Source organism: Equus przewalskii, chromosome 6 (assembly GCF_037783145.1).
Source record: "Equus przewalskii isolate Varuska chromosome 6, EquPr2, whole genome shotgun sequence".
Classification (NCBI taxonomy): Eukaryota; Metazoa; Chordata; class Mammalia; order Perissodactyla; family Equidae; genus Equus; species Equus przewalskii.
The window spans coordinates 48,571,543-48,599,395 of NC_091836.1; the positions used below are offsets into that span (position 1 = coordinate 48,571,543).

The 27,853-nt window shown below is 44.7% G+C and overlaps 4 protein-coding genes across 10 annotated transcripts in view; 1 reads left to right on the plus strand and 3 right to left on the minus strand.

Annotated features, from left to right (window-relative positions):
• The window catches only part of LOC103545992 (zinc finger protein 709-like), a 515,885-nt gene extending 489,548 nt beyond the window's left edge, over positions 1-26,337 (minus strand). The window contains exon 1 of the mRNA XM_070625410.1: positions 26,211-26,337. The gene's annotated coding sequence lies outside the window, so the exon portion shown is untranslated. The remainder of the gene's footprint in view (positions 1-26,210) is intronic.
• Positions 1-26,342, minus strand: part of LOC103564867 (zinc finger protein 709-like) — a 308,739-nt gene extending 282,397 nt beyond the window's left edge. The window contains exon 1 of the mRNA XM_070625441.1: positions 26,211-26,342. Within this exon, the coding sequence (XP_070481542.1) occupies positions 26,211-26,213 (3 nt within the window). The 5' untranslated portion in view covers positions 26,214-26,342. The remainder of the gene's footprint in view (positions 1-26,210) is intronic.
• Positions 1-27,853, plus strand: part of LOC103544955 (zinc finger protein 709-like) — a 381,325-nt gene that overhangs the window by 247,161 nt on the left and 106,311 nt on the right. The window lies entirely within an intron of this gene.
• LOC103542064 (zinc finger protein 709-like) lies at positions 54-27,848 on the minus strand. Of its 2 annotated transcripts, none has more exons than XM_070625380.1 (4): positions 27,738-27,848; positions 3,237-3,363; positions 2,768-2,828; positions 54-2,397 (listed from the first exon to the last, which is right to left on the minus strand). In XM_070625380.1, exons 2-4 carry the CDS (start codon positions 3,268-3,270, stop codon positions 402-404), a joined length of 2,091 nt encoding a protein of 696 aa, XP_070481481.1. In that variant the 5' UTR covers positions 3,271-3,363; positions 27,738-27,848; the 3' UTR covers positions 54-401. The 2 variants fall into 2 exon arrangements, with proteins under 2 accessions (XP_070481481.1, XP_070481479.1); XM_070625378.1 differs by lacking the exon at positions 27,738-27,848 and adding an exon at positions 26,211-26,339.

Consider the following 27,853-nt stretch of genomic DNA (forward strand, 5'->3'; position numbering starts at 1 on the left):
TCTGAAGTAAATTAATAGAAATGCACAGTCCAAAGTGGCACTTTAAGAAAGGCTTGATAGATACAATCTATTTATTTTACAACAACTCTTTCATGTTGAAAGTTTTCCACAACCTCATATACAAATTAATTTCCATGAAGCTTTCTCACATGACTTACATTTACATTTCTTTTTGGTGGGAGTTTCACATAGAAGGATGTAGGCCAATTGAAGTCTTTCTCATGCTGTTTACATTCAAGACGTTTTTATCAAGTGAGTCCTTTCATGCCTTCAGGAAGAACTGGGATGACAAAAGTCTTTCCCAACTTGTTTATGTCTACATGGATTATCCTCTCGTGTGCATTTGTGCATATCCTCAAAAGGTTGCATGAGAAGTAAAGCCTGTCTCACTTTCCTGACATTCATGAGGCTTTCTCTCCACTGTGACTTCTTTCATGGACCTGAAGAGAACTGGAAGCAGTGAAGACTTTATTGCATATTTTACTTTCAGAGCGTTTCTCTGCAGTGTGAGTTCTTTCATGGACTCGAAGAGATTTGGAAAAAGTGAATGCTTTACTGCACTGTTTACATTCAAATGGTTTCTCTCCAGTGTGAGTTCTTTCATGTATTGGAAGATAACTGGAAGAAGTGAATGCTTTACCGCATCTTTTACATTCATAGGGTTTCTCTGCAGTATGAGTTCTTTTATGTTTCGAAAGATAACTGGTATAACTGAACGCTTTACCACATATTTCACATTGAAAGGGTTTCTCTCCGGTGTGAGTTCTTTCATGTCTTTGAAGATAAATGGAAGAAGTGAATGCTATATTGCATGTTTTACATTCGTAGGGTTTCTCTCCAGTATGAAATCTTCCATGAATTTGAAGATAACTGGAAGAAGTGAATGCTTTACCGCATTTTTCACATTTATAGTGTTTCCCTCCAGTGTGAGTTCTTTCATGTGTTGAGAGACAATTGGTAGAAATGAAGGCTTTACCACATATTTTACATTTAAAGGGCTTTTCGCCAGTGTGAGTTCGTTCATGTATTCGAAGACAACCGGAAAAAGTGAACGCTTTACTGCACCTTTTACATTCATAGGGTTTCTCTCCAGTATGAATTCTTCCATGTATTTGAAGATACCTGGAAGAAGTGAATGCTTTACTGCATTTTTCACATTTGTAGGGTTTTGCTCCTGTGTGAGTTCTTTTATGTCTTGAAAGATAACTGGTATAACTGAACGCTTTACCACATATTTCACATTGAAAGGGTTTCTCTCCAGTGTGAGTTCTTTCATGGAGTCGAAGAGATCGGGAAGAAGAGAATGATTTACCACATTTTTCACATTCGTAGGGTTTCCCTCCAGTGTGAGTTCTTTCATGTGTTGAGAGACAATTGGTAGAAATGAAGTCTTTACCACATATTTTACATTTAAATGGCTTTTCTCCAGTGTGAATTCGTTCATGTATTCGAAGATAGGTGGAAGAAGTGAATGCTTTATTGCATTTCTTACATTCATAGGGTTTCTCTCCAGTATGAATTCTTCCATGTACTCGAAGATAACTGGAAGAAGTAAAGGCTTTACCACATTTTTTACATTTGTAAGCTTTCCCTCCAGTGTGAGTTCTTCCATGTGATGAGAGACAAAAGGTAGAAATGAAGGCTTTACCACATATTTTACATTTAAACGGCTTCTCTCCAGTGTGAGTTCTTTCATGTATTCGAAGAGAACTTGAAGAAGTGAATGCTTTATTGCATTTTTTACATGTGTAGGGTTTCTCTTCAGTATGACTTCTTCCATGTGTTTGAAGAGAACTGGAAAAACTGAATGATTTACCGCCTTTTTTACAATTGTAGGGTTTCCCTCCAGTGTGAGTTCTTCCATGTGTTGAGAGACAAATGGTAGAAATGAAGGCTTTACCACATATGTTACATTTAAAGGGCTTCTCTCCACCGTGAGTTCTTACATGTATTTGAAGACAACTGGAGGAAGTAAATGCTTTACTGCATTTCTTACATTCAAAGCGTTTCTCTCCAGTATGAATTCTTCCATGTATTCGAAGAGAACTGTAAGAAGTAAACGCTTCACCACATTTTTTACATTCATAGGGTCTCTCTCCAGCGTGAGTTATTTCATGTGTTTGAAGTAAAGTGAGATAAGTGAAGTCTTTCCCACATTCCTTACATTTATATGGCTTCTCTTCATATTTTTGATAGTCATATGTTTTATGTTCAGTGTGATGTCTAATGTGCATTTTCAGCAATGAATGATGCGTGAAGGCTCTTCCACATGAGCTGCATCCCCATGGTTTAGCTCCTGTAGTTTGCTTGTTCCGTCTGAGATTTGGAAGAAGGCTGAAGTTTTCTCCACACTGACCACCCCCTTCACTTTGACAGAGTCTCCCTACCATATGCTTTCTGTACAAACGAGAAGCACATTGTTAGTCATTTCTATATTAAGGATTTTACGTTTATTATGATTTATAGGGAATGTTCATGTTTTCTTCCTTCTCTGAATTCTCTGAAATGAAATATACTGAATTTTCTGCAAGTGGACTTCACCCTTGTTATTATCCAAACAGTGATATTCATAGACAGGGTTCACTAATACTATTTCTAAGTGCAAAAAGTGAACCTCTACATCACATTTCAGAAAGTATACTTGGTGAAAATGTTCTAAGAATATCTAAATTTGAAGCAAGCATTATTTGTTTTCTCTGTTTTAAAAAAAATTTCTTAACGTACAAGTAATCGTACATGAGACAGAGATTTCTACCGTGTCACTCACCGTAGTTTTGTCCCATTGTCTTTGCACTGATCTTTAATATCATGATCTTCCCACGTTATTCCTGAAACGCAGACCCAGAAAGTTTATTCCAAATATTAGAAATTATAGAAAACAGTTGTAGATTCTAAGTATTTGATAATCTATGGCCATGTCTACTGTATTTAGTAACCTGCTCTTTCCACCTTCTACATCTCACAACACTCTTTTTGTCTTTGGTGAGGAAGATTAGCCCTCAGCTAACATCCGAGCCCATCTCCCTCTACTTTGTAAGTGGGACGTCTACCTCAGCATGACTTGCCAAGCGGTGGAATCTCCACACCTGGGATCTGAACTGGCGAACCCCAGGCCACCGAAGTGGAATGTGTGAACTTAACCACCTCGCCACCAGGCCAGGCCCTTAGAACACTCTTGATGGGCAAGCAGCACTTGTTCTCTCATTGATGCAGTGAAGGAATGTCCTCGTTCTTACCTACTGAGGCCAGGTGCCTGAAGGTTTCCCACATCACATCTCTGTAGAGTTTCTTCTGTGAAGGATCCAGTAAAGCCCACTCCTCTGGGGTGAAGTTCACAGCCACGTCCTCAATGGTCAATGAGTCCTAAAACACCATAAATGTGTATAGGGCAGGATGCATAAGGCTGATAGCACTGGGTATCTATACGCCAATTCTACGAAAGTAACATGGGATTCTGTTATCTCCAACCATTTATTCTATGTTATGATCATCACAAACTCGCTTTCTACTGTACACAATGCTCATCTGTGCCATGCTGTGGTAGGCGTCCCACGCATAAAGTACAGGAAGATGGGCACAGATGTTAGCTCAGGGCCAGTCTTCCTCAGCAAAAAGAGGATTGGCAGTAGTAAGCTCAGGGCTAATCTTCCTCAAAAAAAAAAAAAATTAGGAAGGAAATGAACATCATTGTGCAAAATCAATGGAGAAAATGAAAAGAAATAAGCTGCCTGTTTCACAAGACCAATAAAGTTGATAAATATCTAGTCAACATAACAAAGAGAAGAGGGAAGACAGAAATCACCAGTATCGGAGGGGAAAGGAATATAAAATAAGACTTGATAAAATGCAACATCCATTTATGATACACTAGTAATAGAGGGAAACTTTTTTTTGTTTTTTTGAGGAAGATTAGCCCTGATTTAACACTTGCTGTGAATCCTGCTCTTTTGCTAAGGCAGACTGCCCTGAGCTAACATCTGTGCCCATCTTCCTCCACTTTGTATGTGGGATGCCTACCACGGGATGGCTCGCGAAGCAGTGCCATGTCTGCACCCGGGATCCAAAATGGGGAACCCCGGGCTGCAGAAGCAGAACGTGCAAACTTAACCGCTGTGCCACCAGGTCAGCCCCTCCACTTCTTGAGAAAGAACATCTTCACAAATCCTGTAGCTAAATTCATGGCATTTGTTGCATATGATAATGATTGTTTCCATGCAACAACTGGAAGAATTCACAATGACAGAAATGACTCCTGGCATTAATGAGAGCATAGCAAGTTTGCAGGATGTGGGAGTTAACTGCTTTCCTTCTAGACCCACATGAATAGAGTCAACGGAGCCTTGACAAAGAAGGAAAGGAGATTCCAATGAAAAAGAACGTATTTTAAACAAACAGTGGTAGAAATAATGGATATGCCCGTGCAAATACAGACACACAAAACAAATGTAGTCACAGGCCTCACACTTTTCATGAGAACAAAGTCAAAACACACCACACATCTGAATGTAAAATGCCAAAGGAATAAACTCCTACAAGAGGACACAGAAGAAAATCTGGATGACATTGTCTTTGCTGATGAATTTTCACATAGAAAACCAAAAGGCAAGGTCCACAAAAGAAAACGAGAAATTTTACTTAATTAAAAGGAAAAACTCCTACTCTGAGAAAGATGGTGTAAAGAGAAGATCAACACAATTCAGAGTAAGAGAAAATCTGTGTAAAATACTGTTGGATAAATGACGGGTATCTGAAATATGCAAAGAAGTCTTAAACCGTAACAGAGGAAAAACAAGCAATTAAGAAATGGGCAAAAGATCTGCAGACAGCTCACTGAAGAAGAGATCTAGATGGGAAATAAGCAATATGAAACATGTTCCACACGAAATGTCATTAGGAAACTGCGAAAACAATGGGGATCACAAAACACTTATTAAAAGGGTAAAATTCAAAATATTCCAAACAGCAAATATCGGTGAAGATCCAAAGCCACAGGGAATCCTAGCTCATCGCGGGTGGAAACGGGATTTGGAACACCCACACTGGAAGACAGGAACCTCCTTTCAGAATAAAATACACTGTCACTACATAGAGTAACAGCCAGCAATCACGCTCCGTGGTATTTTGCCAAATGAGTTGAAACCTTATGTTAGCACAAAACCTACATAAGAATGTGTTTTGTTGGTTTGTTTGTTTGTTTCCAGGAAGATTAGCTGTGAGTTAAAAAATTCCAATCCTCCTCTTTTTGCTGGGGAAGCCTGGCCCTGAGCTAACATCCATGCCCATCTTCCTCTACTTTATATTTGGGACACCTGCCACAGCATGGCTTGCCAAGCAGTGCCACGTCTGCACCCAGGATCTGAACAAGCGAACCCCGGACCGTGCGAACTTACCTGCTGCGCCACTGGACTGGCCCCATAAGGATGTTTAGAAGCACTTTACTCATAATTGGCAAGAGTTAGAATTTCCAACAACATGTCCTTCAAGTATCGAACAGTCAATCAGTGGTGCATCCAAACAATGAAACACCGTCCAATGATAAAAAGAAGTGAGGTACCAATCAAGCCATGAAAACACATGAAGGGACCTTAAAAGTCTATTATTAAGTAAAGAAGCCAATGTAACAAGGCTATGTAGTGTATGATTCCAAGTGTATCACATTCTCAAGAAGACAAAAGTATGAGGCACTACAAAGATCTCTACGTGTGAAGGATTTGGGGGGCTGGAGGGAGGGATGAGTCCATGGGTGGAGAACAGGGGAGTTTCAGGGAAGCGATACTACACTCTACGACACAGAAATGATGGGGACACGTCATTACACATTTGCCAAAACCCACACAGTGTGTAACACACAGAGTCAGTGCTAATGTGCACTGTGAACTGTAATGCGTCCATATGGGCTTGGAAATTCTAAGAAACGTACCACAGTGATACCCGATGTGAAAAAGTGCAAACGGTGCGGATGCCGAGAGAAGGGTTATGTGGAAACTGTCAATTCTAATCAATTTTTCTGTAAACTTAAAACCGTTGCTCTTTTAAAAAAATGATAAAGACAGATTCATTACAATTCACCCCTTTTTTACTGAAACATGACATCTCCCATTCAACTGACTTCAAGTTATTCTTTTTTCAAGATGGGCCCTGAGCTAACATCTGTTGCCAATCTGTTTTTCTTCTTCTCCCAAAAGCCCCCAATACATGGTTGTATATTCTAGTCGTAGGTCCTTCTAGTTGTGCCATGACTTCAACTGATCTCAGGAAGCCAGTCTGGTGCTCTAGGAGCCTGAGACCCACAGGGGAGGGGAAACTTCCATCGAATGCCTTGTTGGGGAGCACAGCACTGGATCCTCTGAGAAGCGCCATGGTCACTATCAGGAGTGGCAGAACCCCAAGGTGGTTGACGAGTGTCCTGCTATTGTAGACCTATTAGTGTACATACAAGTGTGACTCTGACTTCTATTTTGGGGATCTCTGAGTCAAGAGATTTCCAGAGTTCTTTTCCCACAAAGGGGCAAGACAACTGGTTGCTTTATAGAGTTCAAGTGCCTGGGCTTAAGTTGCTTTGAACCAATCCCTTTGCTCTGACAAAGTCAGACAGGGGTGTTGTCCACTATAACCCAGAGAGTCAGGGTCTTTGTTGCAATCTCTGCCCCTAAGTGCAGCAGAGTGACTTAGGGGCCCAGGGGAGCCCCCTGGAATCTTGCTTCCCACTGGCTGCACTTTCCTGGCCCTTCTTTCTCTCTGAAAGAATTGCTCTTGAAGGAGTGACCATCGGATGGGCTCAGCTCAGTATCAGGGTACAATCATCCTCATAACTGCACACTCCCCCTAATGTCAAGGCAACTCCAGCCTCACTCTCACCTTCACTCTCAACACACACACAGGTCTCACCCAAGACACTGACAGAAGATCACATTAAGGAAGGCCTGATTCCCAGACTCCTGCTCTCAGAGGACAGGAATTTCCAAAACTGACAACTTGGAGTTCTCCGCAGTTACAACCCAGGCTTGGTGGGGTCAACAGTGCAACACAGGGCAGCCCCGCACCCAGGAGGGGCTGCCCAGCAAGCAGCAGCCCACAGTGCAGGAGCCTCCAGGCTTTCTCATCAACATGTCCAGGTAAGAAGGCCCAGGGGAAAACAGAGGGCGAGGCTTAAGTGTTCAGTCATCAAACATCATCAGTAGCAAACCCTCCCATTCATTACAAGAACAAACTTGGGGGACACAAATAGGCATTCGCGCCTAGTTGTTTTTATATAAAGAAACACTAACAGGGGGCAGGACCAAGATGGCAGAGTGAGAGGCCTTCTTTTCTCTCCCCCGTCGAATCTACAACTAATTGGACATTCACCGGTTAACAAAGGATATCCAGATAGCATCTCAAGACGCCTAAAAGTCTCCTGCTACTACACATCGGAATGCGGACAGACTTTCCCGCCGGGAGGAGGTGGAAATAGGTGAAAACTCTCCGACCCCCAACCCCCGACCCCTGGACAGCCTAGTTCCTGCAGGAGGCTCTCTTCCAACAGACTCCACCATAGCATTAGCAGGGAGGCCCCACCCAGAAGCCAGAACAAAGAGAAGCCTCTGGCGGGCCCGGCACAGCACCAGACCGCAAACTGCCACTGAGCTCACGGTCTCTGGCGCACGGCTCGGTACAGGGGGCACCCTGACTTCCCGTAGAAGTGCTTGGGGACACGTTTTGAGCTCCAGCAACTGGCTCTGCGGTGTGGGGAAGGCTCTGGGGTTCCGCATCTCCCCGGCAGGGAAAGCCTCTGCTCGCCATGGACAGGGAGGCTATGCCCAGAATCCAAGAAAAAGGAAAGCTCCCGGTGGGCGGATCCCCCGAGGCGGCTCCAGGCCACAAGATGCTGCTGGGCTCATGGTCTCCTGCGCACGGGTCAGTACAGGGGGTGCCCGGACTTCCCATGGATGCGCCTGGGGACTGGGTGAAGCTCCAACAGCTGGCTCGGCGCCCCAGGGGTTTGCTCCAGGGTCCCACACCCCCCCAGCAGGGAGGGCCTCTGTTCGCCATAGACAGGGCGGCCCCGTACAGCATTCAGAACACCAGGAAGCTCCCTAGAGCAGAATGCCCCACAAGGCAGCAGATTACAAGCCACCACCAGGCCTACGGACTCTGGCCATGTCCCAGACGAGGCAAGGGGCTCCCAGAGATCCCATGAGAGTAAAGTGGGGCAGAGTACAGCTCCGGTGAAACAACTACGTAGCCCAGGCGGGAACTCCAGGTTCTTACAGCAGCCTCAGTGAAAGCCTCTGCACAGCATTAGTGGAAAGGTCCCAACTGGCAATCGCAGGCAGGAAGGCCCTGGGGCAAAAGCAGCACAGCTAAGTGAGCTAATGACAGACTGCAGAAGATACCCATAGCTCTGCTGGGACTTAAGTGGACAAGTGTGATCTGGTGGGCTCTGTTAGGGACAAATCGGAGATTATAGGTGATCCTGCTCCTGGCTGATGGGAAAGCCCACAACACTGCTGCAGACCACAATGAGGGAGCACGTCTAGGTGGGCTGCAGCAGTAGGCACCAGCAGCCTGAGGCCCCCTTGCAATTGCCCCCACAACCCACAAGGGACCCCGCAGGACCACTGTGACTACGAGGAGGGGTCCTGACCCAGTCAGTAACAGCTGACAGGGTTCCTGGTTGGGGCAGTCTTTAAACAGCTGCCCCCACACACACACCAGTCGCAACAAGTGGAAGCAGCGACTAAACTCTCTCTCTACGCGGAGGCACAAACCCACGCCATCAAGCAGTATGAAAAAATATATTAAATCTCCAGAACAGAAGGAAAATCATAAGCATCCAGAAAACAATCTCAAAGACAATGAAATCTACAACCTAAATGACAATGATTTCAAAACTGCCATTATGAAAAAACTCAATGACCTAAAAGAGAATTCAGATAGACAACTCAATGAGTTCAGGAGCTATGTCACAAAAGAGCTTGATACCATAAGGAAGAACCAATTAGAAATACTGGAGATGAAGAACACAATGGAGTAGATTAAGAAAAATCTGGACTCTCTGAAGAGTAGGGTCGATAATATGGAGGACAGAACTAGCAATTTGGAGGATAGGAATATAGAAATGCTGCAGGCAGAGGAGGAGAGAGAATTAAGACTAAAGAAATGAAGAAACTCTCTCAGAATTATCCGACTCAATGAGGAGATGCAACATAAGGATTATAGGTATACCAGAGGGAGAAGAGAAGGAGAAGGGGGCAGAAGGCCTGTTCAAAGAAATAATAGCTGAGAACTTTCCAAACTTGAGAAGAGAGATGGAACTTCATGTCACAGAAGCCAATAGATCTCCAAACTTTATTAATACAAGAAGACCAACCCCAAGACATACAGTAGTGAAACTAGCAAAAGTCAACGACAAAGAGAAAATACTAAGGGCAGCCAGGCAGAAGAAAATAACTTACAAAGGAAACCCGATAAGGCTATCAGCAGATTTCTCAGGAGAGACGTTACAGGCTAGAAGAGATTGGAATGAAATATTCAAAACTCTGAAGGATAGAAACTTGCAGCCAAGAATACTCTACCCAGCAAAAATATCCTTCAAATACGATGGAGAAATAAAAACTTTCCAAGATAAACAAAAGTTAAGGGAGTTCATCACCACAAAACCTCCTCTTCAAGAATTGCTCAGGAAGAAACTCATTCCTGAAAAATCGAAATAAGGAAAGGGGTTACAAAATGTAGAACAAAGGAGACAAGCAGAAGGACAATAACACAAAGTAACAGCTCTCCATCAGGACAAAATGCAAAAGACCTGTAAAGCAAGTGATAAAATTGCAATAGTAGGCCCCCAAGTTTCAATAATCACACTAAACGTGAATGGATTGAATTCTCCAATCAAAAGTCACAGAGTGGCAGGATGGATCAAAGAACAAGATCCAACAATATGCTGCCTCCAGGAAACACACCTCAGCCCCAAAGACAAACACAGACTCAGAGTGAAGGGGTGGAAGACAATACTCCAAGCCAATAATGAACAAAAGAAAGCAGGTGTTGCCATACTTATATCAGACAAAGTAGAATTCAAAGCAAAACAGGTAACGAAAGACAAAGAGGGGCAGTATACAATGATAAAAGGGACGCTTCACCAAGATGACATAACAGTCATAAATATATACGCACCTAACACAGGAGCACCAAAATTCATGAAGAAACTCTTAACAAAACTAAAAGTAGCCATCAACAGCAATACAATAATAGTAGGGGACCTCAACATCCCATTAACACCAATGGACAGATCATCCAGACAGAAAATCAACAAGGAAATTATAGAATTAAATGAAAAATTAGATCAGATGGACCTAATAGATATATATAGGACACTTCATCCAAAAACAGCAGGTTACACATTCTTCTCAAGCACGCATGGAACATTCTCAAGGATAGACCATATCTTGGCTAACAAAGCAAGCATCAATAAGTTCAAGAGGGTTGAAATAACATCAAGCATCTTTTCTGATCACAATGCTATGAAACTAGAAATCAACTACAAGAATAAAGCTGGGAAAGGGCAAAAAATGTGGAGACTAAACAACGTGCTACTGAACAAACAATGGATTATTGAAGAAATTAAAGAAGAAACCAAATATTGTCAGAAGACAAATGAAAATGAAAACACACTGTACCAAATTATTTGGGACGCAGCAAAGGTAGTCCTAAGAGGAAATTCATTGCAATAAGGGTCACCTCAATAAGCAAGAAAAATCTTACATGAACAACCTCAAACGACACCTCATGGGATTAGAAGAAGATGAACAAACAAACCCCAAAGTCAGTAGAAGGAGGAAAATAATAAAAATTAGAGCAGAAATAAATGATATTGAAACAAAAAAGACAGTAGAAAGAATCAATGAAACAAAGAGTTGGTTCTTCGAAAAAATTAACAAAATCGACAAACCCTTAGCCAGACTCACTAAAAAAAAGAGAGAGAAATCTCAAATAAATAAAATTAGTAACGAGAGAGGAGAAATCACAACAGATACCAAAGAAATACAAAGGATCATAAGAGAATACTATGAAAAACTATATGCCAACAAATTGAACAACCTAGAAGGAATGGATGAATTCCTAGACTCATACAACCTACTCAAACTGAATCAGGAAGAAATAAGAGAATCTGAATAGACCAATCACAAGTAAAGAAATAGAAACAGTAATCAAAAACCTCCCCAAAAATAAGAGTCCAGGACCAGACAGCTTCTCTGGAGAATTCTACCAAACATTCAAAGAAGACTTAATACCTATCCTTCTCAAACTGTTCCAGAAAACAGAGGAAGATGGAGCACTCCCTAATACATTCTATGAAGCCAACATCACCCTTATCCCCAAACCTGACAAGGACAACACAAAGAAGGAAAACTACAGGCCGATATCACTGATGAATATAGATGCAAAAATCCTCAACAAAATTTTGGCAAACAGAACACAGCAATATATCAAAAAGATTATACACCATGACCAAGTTGAATTTATACCAGGGACACAGGGATGGTTCAACATCCGCAAGTCAATCAACGTGATACACTACATTAACAATATGAGACACAAAAACCACATGATCATCTCAATAGATGCAGAGAAAGCATTCAACAAGATCCAACATCCATTTATGATAAAAACCCTCAATAAAATGGGTATAGAAGGAAAGTACCTCAACATAATAAAAACCATATATGACAAACCCACAGCCAACATCATACTCAATGGACAAAAACTGAAATCCATCCCTCTCAGAACAGGAACAAGACAAGGGTGCCCACTTTCACCACTCTTATTCAACATAGTACTGGAGGTGTTGGCCAGAGCAATTCGGCAGGAAAAAGAAATAAAAGGAATCCAAACAGGCAACGAAGAAGTAAAACTCTCGCTGTTTGCAGACGACATGATCTTATATATAGAAAACCCCAAAGAATCCATATAAAAACTACTAGAAACAATCAACAACTACAGCAAAGTTGCAGGGTATAAAATCAACATACATAAATCAGTAGCATTTCTATATGCTAACAATGAACTAACAGAAAAAGATCTCAAGAACTCAATCCCATTCACGATCGCGACAAAAAGAATAAAATACCTTGGGATAAATTTAATCAAGGAAGTGAAAGATCTATATAATGAAAACTACAAGACCTTCTTGAAAGAAATCGTCGACATAAAGAGATGGAAAGACATTCCATGTACATGGATTGGAAGAATAAACATAGTTAAAATGTCCATACTACCTAAAGTAATCTACAGATTCAATGCTATCCCAATCAGAATTCCAATGCCATTCTTTACAGAAATTGAACAAAGAATCCTAAACTTCATATGGGGCAACGAAAGACCCTGAATTGCTAAAGCAATCCTCAGAAATAAGAACAAAGCTGGAGGCATCACAATCCCTGACTTCAAAACATACCACAAAGCCACAGTAATCAAAACAGCATGGTACTGGTACAAAAACAGGTCCACAGAGCATTGGAACAGAATTGAAAGCCCAGAAATAAAACCACACATCTATGGACAGCAAATCTTTGACAAAGGAGCTGAGGGCCTACAATGGAGAAAAGAAAGTCTCTCCAACAAATGGTGTTGGGAAAACTGGACAGCCAAATGTAAAAGAATGAAAACCAACCATTCTTTTTCACCATTTACTAAAACAAACTCAAAATGGATCAAAGACCTAAAGATTAGGCCTGAAACAATAAGTCTGCTGGAAGAGAATATCGGCAGCACACTCTTTGACATCAGCTTCAAAAGAATCTTTTCGGACACCATAACCCCTCACATGAGGGAAACAATAGAAAGAATAAACAAATGGGACTTCATCAGGCTAAAGAGCTTCTTCAAGGCAAGGGAAAACAGGATTGAAACAAAAAAAAAAACAGCCCACTAAGTGGGAAAAAATATTCACAAGTTCTCCATAATACACAAAGAACTAACACAACTCAACAATAAAAAATTAAATAACCCAATTACAAAATGGGCAGGGGACATGAACAGACATTTCTCCAAAGAAGATATACGGATGGCCAATAGACACATGAAAAGGTGCTCATCATCGCTAATCATCAGAGAAATGCAAATCAAAACTACACTAAGATATCACCTTACACCTGTTAGAATGGCAAAAATATCCAAAACCAAGAGTGACAAATGTTGGAGAGGCTGTGGAGAAAAGGGAACCCTCATACACTATTGGTGGGGATGCAAACTGGTGCAGCCACTATGGAAAACAGTATGGAGATTCCTCAAAAAGTTAAGAATAGAAATACCTTAAGACCCAGCCATCCCACTACCGGGTATATATCCTAAGAACCCGAAATCAGCAATTTCAGAAGCTCTATGCACGCCTATCTGCACTGCAGCATTATTCACAATAGCCAAGTCATGGAACCAACCTAAGTGCCCAGCAACTGATGATGGATAAAGAAGTTGTGGTGTATATATATATATATATATATATATATATATATATATACACGCAATGGAATACTACTCAGCCATAAAAAAGGACAAAGTTGTCCCATTCACAACAACATGGATAGACCTTGAGAGTATTGTGTTGAGTCAAATAAGCCAGACAGAGAAAGATGAACTCTGTATGACTCCACTCATAGGTGGTAGTTAACATATGGACAAAGAGAACTGATCGGTGGTTGCCAGGGGAAAGGGGCGTGGGGGGAGGGCACTAGGGGTGAAGTGGTGTACCTACAACATGACTAATAATAATGTACAACTGTAATTTCACAAGGAGGTTAACTTTTATAACCTTAATAAAAAAAAAGAAAGAAAGAAACACTAACAGGATGGTGAAGCAGTGAGCAAAAGTGGTCATGTAGGGAGGCTGGAGTCAGAGCAGAGGAGTGGGGCAGGACTGCAGGAAGGGAGTCTCCTTCAGTCAGTTTCCTCTCTTACGAATTTTTTAAACCTTCCCACGTACTATTTACTTAAAATAAGCGGAGACACGGGCTGGCCCAGTGCTAGTGGTTAAGGGCATGTGCTCTGCTTCAGAGGCCTGGGCTTCACCAGTTTGGATCCTGGTCGTGAACCTTCGCACCTCTTACCACGCCAGGCTGAGGCAGGCGTCCCACATATAAAATAGAGGAAGACGAGCACAGATCTTAGCTCAGGGCGCATCTTCCTCAAAAACACAAAATAAAATAAGGAGAGATTTATATATGCCATATTTTCCTATGTTTGACCACCATTTTTAAATAACTTTCAGTTTTAACATTTCTACATAGGAAACCATTCTAACAGTCAATCCTTTAAACACTAATGGACATAAAACTGTAAACCATAAAAAATTTACCAATCTCTTTCTAACAACAAAGACAAGGGGCTTTTGGTTTCTGCCTCCACTATATTTACCCCGGGAACATTTTTAGGAAAGAGTAGCATATTATAATACCTCCGGGGTTTGCAATTAAGCCCTGAGTAAAATAGGAATTCCAAAGATTTACACAAGCTTCGACCTGATTTCTCAGATCAATGAAAACAGAAATTCAACTGCCTTTTCCCAAATCTATTAAAACAGAATTCAGGGCTGGCCCGGCGGCATAGTGCTTAAGTTCGCTTTGCTCTGCTTCAGTGCCCTGGGGTTCGCATGTTTGGATCCCAGGTGTGGAGCGACCACTGCTCATCAAGCCATGAACTGGCAGCATCCCACATAAAACGGAGGAAGATGGGCACAGACAGTAGCTCAGGGACAATCTTCCTCTCACACACTCACATAAATAAGAAAATGAATGCAATTCATTTGTCTCAGGAATAGTACAGCGTTTTAAATGTCACAGTTCTCTAGGGACAAGGACACACAAAACTGACCTAAACATGGAAAATGCACCTGAGTACTGCAATACACCCATCTCACATCTTGACGTTCTCTTGTTTAAATGGAAAAAATGTTTGTTTCCAGAATTTTCTTGCCTTGCTCACATCATATCTCTGAAAGTACAGTTTTAAACCCCAAGTGCAAATCGAAACTAGAATCAGAGGATTGCAATCTTCAACTGATAAAAGAATCTGAGGACAGAAACAGGAATATTCCAATCACCTCATAGAAGCAGCCTGCTGGCCTGCAGTTCAGAAGGAGACCGACACTCAGAAAGGGACCCTATTCACACACTTGAGGTGTAAACTCTCCCAGTGGAGACAGATCCCCTGGAGAGGGTCAGTCCCTGGTGAAGGAGGGTGGGGACACCTGAGCAGCCACAGGGATGCACTCTGGGAGCCCCACACACCCTCCCTCTCCTGTGAGCATGGAGGCACTGCCACCCCCAGGCTCCCACTCTCATAAGTGAGGAAAGTCTCAGTCGCATGCAGTTTAAGCTTCTGACCCACATGAACTCCAAATTCATGAACCTTTGTCCACAGGACGGAATACCTGATCTTCACAGCCTTTCTCACAATGCACAGATTATACTCTCAGTGCACCTACAGTGTGGGTGCAAAACTCAAACAATGTCTAAAATGTTTAGGCCTAAGGAACCACAACCACAACCTCAGACAAGGCATCACTCCCCACCCCATGAGCATGTGCACCCCCAGCTTTCCAGGGGTCTGCAGCTCCTCTCAGGATAAAGGCTCCTTCCATGGGGGTGTGAGCAGTAAGACACCTGCAGGGGGAGGCTCCCCAGGAAGGACAACTGGGCCTGCAAGGCCTTCCCTCTGCAGGCCCAAGGGGGCCTCAGCTTGTCCCTTTCACTGCAGGCCTCAGCATCCCCAGGTGCTTTGGAACATCACGTTATTTTAAACGAAACAAACCAAGTGTTTCAAGAATCCAGCAAAATCACTTAAGCCCAGCCTTTCCATAGAAAATAGGGCAGAAAATTATAAGGCACTTGGACTACTTCAAGGAAAAACCAAAAATACCTATTCCTTTCAGAAAATAAGATAGTAGTGAACTATTTCCAGGGCAAGGAACCACACTTGAACACTTGTCGTCTGCAAGTCTGAGCCCTGACATTTCATTTGAAAACACCCAAAAGGAAGGAACAGCCCTCAGGAAACTTACTATATGCGTTCAGGGGAAGAAAAAGTGAAAGAGATATTCATAACGAATGGAATGTAACAGGAATATTTGATTTCTTTCTGAAATTCACCTCTCTGTTGCCCGTTTGTAACTATCTCATACTGTCTTCCAACCTCTATTGATTAAATATATTTACCATTAGTGAACAATGGAGAAATCAATAAGGAATCAATCTTTGCAAGGTCACAAACAAAGGCAGCAGCAATGCCAAAAGGACACAACACCCAGGAAAGTTTCTTAAGTGGAAGCTCCAACTAAACGACTTCCCAAAGGACATCTGTGTCCAGAAACATCCTGTGGCGAGAGGCACAAGGATTTCATACAATGTAGTTCATACGGGTATTTTCTGCCGTATTCTAATGTAAGACATCCAAAGAAACATATCTTTTAAAAAGAACCACCTAGGGCTCAAGGAAAAAATGATCCACAGTTAAAATATGGGGTCAGTTTGAAATACCCCAGGCCGGATGAATAGTTGCGAATCAGGCCGTTAACCAGAGACAAGAAGTGGGCTTTGGGAACTGGGGGCGGGGGGGGGGGAGGGACCGGAAAAGTCAAGGACTTCCTGCCAGTGGTGCGTAGGGCCAGGCTGGGGTAGAGGATAGGGGATTTGAGAGGCTGCTCCCCAAATATGTGGAAACGCAGGAGAAAACGGAAGCCCCGCCGGGAGAAAGGAGGCCCTGCACAGCCCACAGACTCCTGGAGACTGAGTCACAACTGTCCCTAATGGCCATCCCTGGAGTCAAAGCACAAAATGTGGAGACAGAGGCTGTGGGTAGAGAAGTGTGCAGAGAGCGACTCTGGGGCCGAAGTCACCACATGCAGTGACAGACAGGATGCTCAGGATCCGGGCTGCCGACTCAGCCCCCATGTGGCTCGGGGGCCCAGACTCCAGAATTGTCCACGGGCAAGCTGGCAACTGCTGTGGCCAGTGCCAACGAGTCCCTCCTCCCCCCAGGGCAGCACACTCATCATTTCTGGGTCTCCTCGGTGTCCCTGAGTCCTTCTCATGGCTCCCATGGCCAGTGCAGCTCACAGTAGGACAGACAGGGTGGCAGAGCCACCAGGGACCATTCAGGGCACGAGACAATCTACCCCAAGCAGGACAGGAACAAGAAAGGAGCTCCAAGTGGATACACTGCATCACCCCAACCACCTGCCCCAGGGGCTCCCCTGATTGGACAGTCAGGAAGGCCCCACCCTCTCATGGATGAGTGACAGTGCAGGGGAAGCCACAGGGCTCCAAGGAACCCGCCTAGGCTGCTGGCTGGAACCTGACTCACTGGCACATCTGCATTTACACACAACTTTCTCCTGCCCTGGGGCTGCCTCTACTCTTTTCACCAGGCTCTTTAGGAACACATGGGCACAGGTGTGCACAGAAAATTCCTGACTGAGTTTCCAAAGGGAGCAATAAGTCTAAAACACTGGGGTGGCCCAGGCAAGGGCACACTGAAACAAGAGGGTCTTATGGGCTTTAGGGCTCAAGGGCTTGGGGTAAGGCTTCAGGGCCAATCATGGAATTATGCCCCTTGTATAGAATCGGAGACATTTAAATAGGACTTCACCATTTGTCACAAAGAGCCAGGCTCCAGTTTAATCTTTGAATCTTGCTAGTGGAGCCCTCCACCCACGCCTTCCCCATCCCCACTCATTTGGTGCTTAAGATAAAGGATCCCTGAGCACTTGGCTCTGGTGTGAAGTTGGAATCCCACAGCCCTACCCTGGGTACAGGGACTCTTCAGTCTTGTGACTATGGGCCACTTGGACCAGCATGAAATGACCCATCTCTTATCAACACAGTGACCAAGAGCTGGTTTTCAGAAAACTACAAAGCATGACGTCAGCCCATGTCCACAAGAAATCTTGACCTGAAACGACATCAGAACCCACCACTGTCCTCCCCATGGAACTAAAGGAGGGGGACACGACCAGGACTTGAAAGTCACACTCTCATCAGAGGTGAGGGGTCCATCGTGTAGGACGACCTGCTGTTGAAACCCATCCACACCTTGCCCTAACTGCTTAAAACCTCGTCATGTTTCAAACCTACCATAAACGCTAAATGCCTCCAATGCACACCTGCCCCGGCAGCATTTCCACAGGCCAGCCTGTTCCCTCACCCTCTGAAATTTTCCCCAAATCCTGAATCGGCAATGCAGATCTGACAGCATGTGCCTCCTGTCTCCTTACAGATTGTCGGAGGATAAGCTGTTTTCTTTCCCCAAAGGCTGATGCTGGAATAATTGGCTTTTTATGTGCATCGGTTGGGAGAACCGCATCTTTGTCTGGTAACAGTCTAACCACAGGGTGTGACACATGGTCATTAAAGTCAGCTGTACATTTTACAGTAGGAGGAAATTTATTTTAGATCAGTTTTTACCCAAGTCCCTAGAGACCTCGAAAATGTTAAGCACTATGCCTAAGGCAATTGATTCCTACTGTCACTGTCATAAGGAACACACTAAATCCTCATGTAAATATGCAATGCATCTAGAAACTGTTCCACTGCCCCCAGCTTTACTGAGATATAATTGACTGATAAAATTGTCTATATTTAAAGATAAAATCATGATGATTTGATATACACATATAATTTGTATACCTGAAATTTGCTAAGTCAGTGTCTTAAGTCTTACCACACACAGACATACATACACACACACACACACACACACACACACACACACACACACAGTAGGTACCTAGAGTTGGCAATGATGGATCATATGGAATTTTATGTTGTATATTTGAGGAAATCCCAGACCTTTTCCCACATTAACTACACCATGTTGTATTCTTACCACCCATGTATGAGAGTTCAAAGTTGTAAATATATCCCCAAGAAAACTTGTTATTATTTTCCTTCTTGACTGTGGCTATCCTAGTGGTTGTGAAGCCTTATCTAACTGGGGTTCTCATTTGCATTTCCTTGATGACTAACAATGTCCAGCATATGTTCATATGCTCTTGACCACGTCTCCATCTACTTTGAAAAAGAACATATTGAGATCCTTTGACACATTTAAATAGAGTTATTTGACTTTTTAAAACTAAGTTGCAAGAGGTATTTAGATATTTTTCATACCACTTCCTTATGAGACATATGGTTTCCAACATTTTCTTCCATTCTGTGAGTTTTGTTTTCACTCTGTTGCCTTAAAACTTTTACTTTAAATTGTGGTGATATACAGATATCATGAAACGTACATTTCCACCATTTTGGAAGTGTATAGATCAGTTGTAGCACATGTCAGAATCTGCTGGATGGCAGTGCATAACTGGGCAATGCCTCTTACATTATGTAACTGTGCCCCTAACTTTCACAAGGAAGACGTCCCACTGGTTGACGCCCCTCCATTTACATCACTGAGTCGGCAAGGACCTACCAGTAGGCACTCAGGACTTCGGAGTCGCTTCCTTTCACAGGGCCATGCCTCCTTGGTTAGGAGGAAAGGTAAATGAGAACATGATCAGAAAACCTCTCCTCAGCTCTTGAAGACATTGCAAACCCATTGCTAAGACAAGAGCTGCCCAACAAAGATCCTTAGACTCTCTGGCCACCGTTGTGTATGTGACAGTGGGGAGTCTTGTGTTCCGGGGGGCTGTGCCTCAGGACATGGGCTCTGGGTGCTGCCACTGCCTCACCTCACAGTCAACGTAGAATTACAAATGTGAAAATATGGGAAATCTCATTTACAATGGAGCCAGGAAGGGGCCAGCCTGGTGGTGTAGCCGTTAAGTTCACACACTCCACTTTGGAGGCCCCGGGCTCACCGGTTCAGATCCGGCTGCAGACCTATGCACCACTTGGCAAGCCATGCTGTGGCATGCGTCCCACATATAAAGTAGGGGAAGATGGGCATGGATGTGAGCTCAGGGCCAGCCTTCCTCGGCAAAAAGAGGAAGACTGGAGTGGATGTCAGCTCACGGCTAATTTGCCTCAAAAAAATAAAATAAATAAATAAATGGAGTCGGGAGACCTGAAGGGTTAACACCCACCCATTAGGACTCGCCATACATTGCAGACCCCAAAGAAGTGTCCCTCCCATTCCCCAACAGGAAACCCCTTACTTTACAGACCTCAGAAAGAGGGATGAAGAATTTCTCCTTGCCCAGCAACAGACCAGCCAATGAGAAGCCACCACACTCGGCCACTGTCAGTACCCTGATCTCTCCTCCTCCTTCAAGGGACTTCTGTTGGGAACAGCCCCTCCCAGCTCCCTCCTGTCCTCTATGAAACCAAGCTCCTTTGTTCTCTTCTCCCTCCCCGCCTATGGCTCACCATAATTTGCAGGTCCTGAATTCTATTTCCTCTGCTAGTACCAAGTAAACACATTTCCCTGGTAAAACCACTGACTTTTTCAATTTTAAGGTCAACACAACAGAAAACTTCCAGAGTGGGACACATGTTGCATCAAAACATGTTTCCCAGCAAAGAGACAACAATTGGGCTTCAAATGGGAAACGTAATACCTGGAAACGGTCTCAAGACCTGCTCTGGGATACATGATGACGATGCCCAAGGGTCCAACGAGGATGCGCCCAGGCAGATCCCACGTGGAGATGTGTCAGGTGCAGTTTTACGTTTCAGGTCACCGCATTCCCAGGATATGACCCAGGAAACCTGCTGTCAACTCAAAGATGGAGGCCGGGAGCCCCATCACTTTCTCATCAGTTATGTGAATGACACAAGGGCAGGTGTAGCCCTAGAGGGGTTTTCTAATTCAGACTGGGTACCAGGAACAGTCCATAGTGGCCCATGTCCTTCTTCCCAGTCCTTCCACTCCTTCTGAAGAAGGAACCCAAGGTGGTGGAAGGAAGTGTTGCACATGTAGCAAACTTCAGGAGAGTTTCACATTCTCCTAGCACGTGAACATCTGTGTTGTTTTCTATTAATTGTTCTCAGTATATTCACATACAGAGAGCAGTGGTGAGTTCTCCTGAATGTACAGTTACACCACCATCAGGATGGTGAACACTCCTTGAGGCCAGAGAACACGCTCATGCTGCCCATTGTACTGAACCCCCTCATCCTTAGAAATAGATCTGTTTCTGCTTCCTATGCATTTCCCTTGTCCAGAATGGCACACAAGTGGAACACCATTTTGCCCTGTGAGTCCTGTTTGGAAACTGATGCCATATTGTTAAATTGCATTAACTATACAAAATTTGTGGTGTTCTGTGAGTTTGAAACTTTGACATTGCCCAGGAGAAGGGCACCCATTATGCCTTGGAACGAAGAGATTCTACTGTTATGAGGTATGTGAATTTGAGTGAGACCACGTGCCTAAGTTCCTTCATTGGCATCATGGGAGGAAAGATGGGGACAGGGAATCAAATGACATACTAATAATTATGAAATAACATAATCTCTACACTGCTAAGTAAACACAAATTAGTAGAAACAAAAGGGAACAAGCTTGCATTTCCATTGTGTTTAAGGGAACAAAAACTGCCACATTTTACCCCGGTGTCCATAACATCTCCTGGAAATGTAAACATGGCTGAGAGGAGGGGAGGTGGAGGAGGCTACAGAGATTCCACATCCTCTCTGGACACTCCATTCCCCCAGCACCTGATGTGGTCACCAGCTCAGAAAGCCTCTGAATTCTGTCTGTAAGAGTTCAGATGGAGGCTGCATTACATGGGCACTATTTATTAAATCACCGGTCGTTGGTGATTAACTCAGTCTCCAGCCCCGCACCTCTCCACAGACGCTGGGAGCTGGGACTGAAAGTTCCAAGAATTTAATCAAGGCTTGATGTTTCTGGTGTCCAATCCCCAATCTGAAGGCACCTAGGAGCTGGCCAAGAGTTGTCTCATTAAAACAAAAGACACTCTATCACCCTTCTCACTCAAGAAATCCAAGGGCATCAAGAGGTTTTCACTAGGAACTGAGGACAAACAACAAATATCTCCCTTACAATACCACAGAAGGTCAGGCCCAGGGACACAGGCTCACTAGAGAATGAGAGCAGAACATCAGACTAGGAATGCTTCCTCTCTGCCCACACCGACCTCCACATCTACTGGACTCTCGTTTAATCATAGTGGACCACACTCAAAGAACTAGATGCTGTCTGGTAACATCAAGAAGACAAGGATGTCCCCTCCCAACACTCTGAGTCAAGCTGTACTGGAATTCTCAGTTAAGGCAATTAGACACAAAAAGGAAATAAAAGGGACAAACATTAGGAAGCAGGAAATAAAGCTGTGCTTGTGGCACAAGATTGTCCCCAGCAAGCAGGAGACAACAGTGCATGCCGCCACCAGGCAGCACAGCAGGGGAGCAAGTCACAGCAAGAGAAGACAGACCCAGGGTTGGGGTCATGTCTGGACATGAGGCTGAGGGTGCCAACTATAATGGTCACCTGCAGAGGGGTGGTTCCCTTGTTGCGACGCAGGCCAGGGTGGCGCACACACACAGATGGCAGGACAAGGCTTAGGACTCACATCATAGAGGTCTGAGGGGAGGGCAGGGCCAGCCTCTCCAGCAGCTCTCACAGGGCTCACGAAAGCAAGGAATGGAGCCTGGCCTGGGGGTTCACTAGGCCTGGGAGTGGGGCCGGGGTAAGAGCTCTGCACACAGGTAGGGGCTGGGGTGGTGGGAATCTCCTGCCTACTCCAGAGGAGACAGCACCCAGGCTTCCTCCTCAGTTTGTCCAGGTGGGAGCACAAGGGGAAGAGCATGGGTGGGGCTTAAGCTGTGAGCAGTCACCAAAAATGTAGAGTCTGACTGCTCACTACAAGGACAAAGTGGGTAAGAAAAATATGCATTCTTGACTGATTTATATAAAGAAACACTAACAGGGGCTCAAAAATGATCAAAACTGTGCATTTGGGGTGACCAGAGTAACAGGGCTGGAGAGGACCAGGATAGGTTGTATCTTTGTTACTGTAGGGGAGGAAGACATTTCCTCTTCCCAAATGTGGGTTCGTCTGGCCGGAGAACGAATTAAATTCACATGAGACAGAATAGCAAGAGAAAATTAAACAAAGCTTTATGAGGAACCATGGCCCGCGGCGTTTCTTCTCCACGGAAGAAAGGGCACCGAAGAAGTGGGGTGCACATAGTGGTTATATACCCCCAAACAGGGTGTTTCAAATGTGATTGAAATGTCCCTCCCACAATAGTCACAAGATTGCCCTGTTGGCACAGCGCTTGATGGACACTTCAGGTAGTGGTCTGCTGTCTCAGAGGGCTTAGCCTGAGGCAAGCCTATTGTCTGGAGCTGGGCTGTACAGGTGAGTGCAGCAATCAGTTCCTAGCCTAAGGAAAGATGCTTAATCCTTAAGAAATGCCAACGTTGAGAGGGGGAGGGAAGTCAGTTACAGGAGGTTACCAGACTAGTACAATAAAATGCAGATTTTAGTCCTTGCCTTTGGTATTGATTAAGAGTTTCTAGAGAGAAGGTCATCTCCTTTCTTCTTCCTGGTACAGAGAGGGAGGCACCTTTTACAGATAGAGATTTACCTTACAAATGTAAACGAGTCCTAACCAAGGGCAAGTTCCATTCCTCAGAGCCTCCTTGCCTGTCCCAGTTTATCAAAAGCAATCAGCCTCAAATAATCCTGATGCCAAAGAGACATATCTTGGGGTAGCCAATTTCAGGTCCCCACACTACCTTACAGATTTATTTTAAATAAATTTGCGTCCTTTAATTTTAACTCTTGTAGATAGGACGACATTCTAAGATTTAATTCCTTTAAAGACTAACTTTGAGAAAAGTGTAAACCATACAAAATTAAATTTTCAAATCTGTAACTCAAAGGACATGTGGCATCCTAGTTTGTCCTTCCTCTATAGCTCACACTGGGCTATTTTCAAGAATAACAGCCTATTATAAGGCAATCAGGGTTTAAGTTTAAGCCCTTAACTGTATTAGATTTTCAAAGATTTACATAAGCTTCCAGAAGTTTTTCTCAAATTGATTAAAACAGAATTTCAATTGCTTTAGCCTTTTAAATTTCTGTGTTCTCTAGAGACACCCACATAGATAAAAGCGACCGAAAAAAGGAAAAAATTTTCTTGCTTTCCTCACATCAAATTCCTCAATCAACTTACTATCTCAGGGCCCAAGTGCTAAGGGAAACGAGAGCCAAAGGGCTGCACTAGTCCATCGATAAAGGAATCCAAAGGGAAGAAACACAAACACTGGAACCAGCTCAGATGAGCAGCCTGCTTCCCACAGGACAGAAGGAAAGCCACAGTCAGAAGGTTCCATGTTCCTGACTCTCCTGGTGGAGACAGAGCCCTGGAGGGGGTCAGTCCCTGGAGAAGGAGGGGAGGGCACCTGAGCAGCCACAGGAAGGAGCTCTGGGAGCCCCACACACCCTCCTCTCCCCAGGGAACAGTGCACATGCTCCCTCTCTCAGGCTCCCTTCTCACAGTGAGGAAACTCAGCTGGATCCAGTTTAAGGTTCTGACCCAAATGGACCCCTGGATTAATGGGCCCTAATCCGGGACACAGAGCTCCTGACTCTCACAGACTTTCTCAGTGTAAACAAATTACTCCCTGCGTGCACCCACACTGTGCATGCAAAACTCCAACTGTGTCTAGAAACAGGACCAAGGCAACCACAGCGACAACCTCAGAAGGGCATCACTCTCCACCCCATGGGCACATGCACCCCCAGCTTTCCAGGGCTCTGCAGCTCCTCTCAGGATCAAGGCTCCTTCCATGGGGGTGTGAGCAGTAGGACACCTGCAGGGGGAGGCTCCCCAGGAAGGACAACTGGGCCTTCAAGGCCTTCCCTCTGCAGGCCCAGGGGGGCCTTAGCTTAGACTCACTGCCCTCAGGCCTCTGCCCCCACTGGAGTGTTTTTTCACCAACACTGATATTTTAAATACACAAAACCAGTGTTTAAACCATCCAGCGAACACACTCAAACCACTCTTTAGGTGGAAATGAGGGAACAAAATGGTATAGCAATTTGCTAAATCAACGAGAAACCCCACAAAAATATACTGCATTCTGGAAAAACAAGATATCACATTATTTCCAAAACAGGAAATATTTATAAACTATGAACCCTACCTGATCACTGGAGGTCTGCAAGTCTAAGCTGTGGAAATCCATTTTATCTCACCCAAAATAAAAGAACATACCTCAGAATATTACGACCCACCATGGGAGGAAAAGAGTGAAACAAGAATTGAGTGCAGGCCATGTAAAACTGGAATATTTTACTTTTCCTGAAATTCACCTCTTTCGTGCCTCTTTGGAAATCTTGTACATCGTGTTGCGTGTTGATTAAATAAATATTTACTCACTGAAAAACTGAGAGTAAAATAAAGTGAATAAAACTTCCAAAGGTGACTAACGCAGATGGGGACAGTGCTGACAGGACAGATCATCCCGGGTGTTTTCTGAAGAGGAACCTGGCCCCAGAGGAGTTCCCACAGGATGTCTGCGCCCAGAAAGATCCTGGGGAGACGCAGGAGGATATCATGCAACGTAGTTCCAGGCGGTGAGAGGCTGCTTTTCACTCATGGAAAATATCCACACACAAATCTTTTTAAAACAGGAATCCGCGGACTGTGAGAAAACGATAACCAATTAAAATGTTCAATCTGTTTCAATTCCAACAAGAAGGACAAATACTTGATGATAATGCTGTGAATCGGAGGCAGGAAGTGGGCATTTGGGAATTCGGCGAGGCCCTGGAGATTCAAGCATTTGTTCCCAGCCCTGGGAAGACCTGCACGCGCGGGACAGGGTCGGGGATTTGAGACTCTGCTCCTCAAATGTACGGAAAATGGAGAAGAAAACGGGTGACCCCTCGGCAGAAAAGAGGCCCTCGGAACCCCACAGACCGCAGCCCCTCCGGGCGCGGACCCCGGAGACCGAGGCCCGACTGTCCTGAGGACCCTCCCGCGGGCCCCGCACCGTCTGGGACACGCGGGGCTGCGGGCGCACAGCGGCCCAGAGACGCTCCGGCCCAAGTCGCCGCGCGCAGGGACCACAGGACGCCCGGGGCCCGGCTGCCGGCCCCGCCACCACGCTGCGGCCGGAGAGGCCTGAGGACCGAGGAGCGCCACCGCGGACTCGTGGCGGCAGACCACAGAGGGGACCGCGGGAGGCCGGGCCCGCCCCGCCGCGTCCCACCAGCCCCTCCTCCCGCGTCCTCCGCCCCAGGCCCGCACACTCACCATTTCCAGGGCTCCCGGGTCCCCCGAGTCCTTCCTAGGACACTGCGGTCTCTACAGGTCACGACTCGACAGAACAGGGCTCTGAACCACAAGGAGGCTTTAATGGCGGGAGATGCGGTCCTCAGCGCGTCCCAAGCAGGAACTTCCGGGGGATTGGGGCGCTTCTCCCCACCCACCTGCCCCGACCGCGCCTCTGATTGGTCAGTTCAAAACACTCCAACTCCTGAGTCTGAGTGACAGCCCTTGAGTTTAGGTGTCTGAGCAGAATGCCAGACAGAATTCGTCCTCTGCAGGGATATTTGCATTGAAAGGTACTCCTGGGAGGGGACTCATGGGACTCTGATCCTTCTTTACAAGCACACAACTGAAGGTCCCCTCATCATATGCAATGATTAGTCTCTCTCCATTTTGATGTTTGTCGACAACTGGAGTCTGACATAGTTTTGTCAAATAGGTACACAGACAGACACGCTGACCAGGGAACTAGGCAAAGAAAGGGGTACAGAGGATCTGTTAAAAACTAGCATTGTCTGTTGAGTGTCTGCAGATGGAAAGTTACAGGAAGAGCCTGAACACAGAAGGATCCCACAAGCAGGCTGGCCGAAGCCAGTTGTATTCGCCTCGATCTGCTCTGAAGTGAACTTTCTCCATTATCAACTTATTAATATTTTCAATTCTCCTCCTCTGGGAGGGACCAGGCAGCCATTTCTGGATCATACTATGTATGTAGTAGCATGTCTCTTCTACCAATGAGACTTAAAGGAACATAACACTAGGCAATAAACCCTGTCAACGAAAATAATCCATAACCAATCTATAAATGAAAATTTGGGTGAGTTTATTCTGAGCTGAAATTTTAGGATTATAACCCGGGAGAGTCTTTCCACAAAGGAACAGAGCACTCCAAAGAAGTAGGGGTACACAGGGTGGTTATATACCCTCAAAGAAGGTGTTTCATATATGATTGAAATGTCCCTCCCACAATAGTCGCAAGATTGCCCTGTCAGCACAGCACTTGATGGACACAGCAGGTAGTGGGTCTGCTATCTTGGTGGGCGTAGCAGGAGGCAAGTCTATTGTCTCAAGCTGGGCAGTCACAGGTGAGCACAGCAATCAGTTTCTAGCCTAAGGAAAGATACTTAATCCTTAAGGAGACACCAAAGTTGGGAGGGGGAGGGAAGTTGCACCTTTATCTCAAGGACCTTTGCTCTTGCCATAGGGAATCTCTAAAGCAGATATACAATGCATGCTCAAAGGCCTTGGTCAGGCCCTTTTGGAAAGACAAGGTCAGGCCGAATTAGGTTTACACCAAATGGCTTCCTCATATATTCCAATATATCCTATAACTTGCCATTTTTATTTGTCAACCCTGATGTCCTGCCTCGGGCTTAACTGAATATTCATGAACTGTACTATAATCTCACAATAAAAGGACCCCTCAAATCCTTGTTTGGGGAGACTCTGCCCTGGCAGAGAGCCCTGGTGTTCCCTATTGCTTCTGCAAGAAATAAAACTTTCTTCACCTACTTCTGCTTTGCTTGTATTTTCAGCTCTGCTCTGACCAAGAGGTGAACCCACTGAGTTCAGTTACAATACCAAGGATGCAGTAGGTGGGCATCCTTCCAATGCTTCAGTCAGATTCA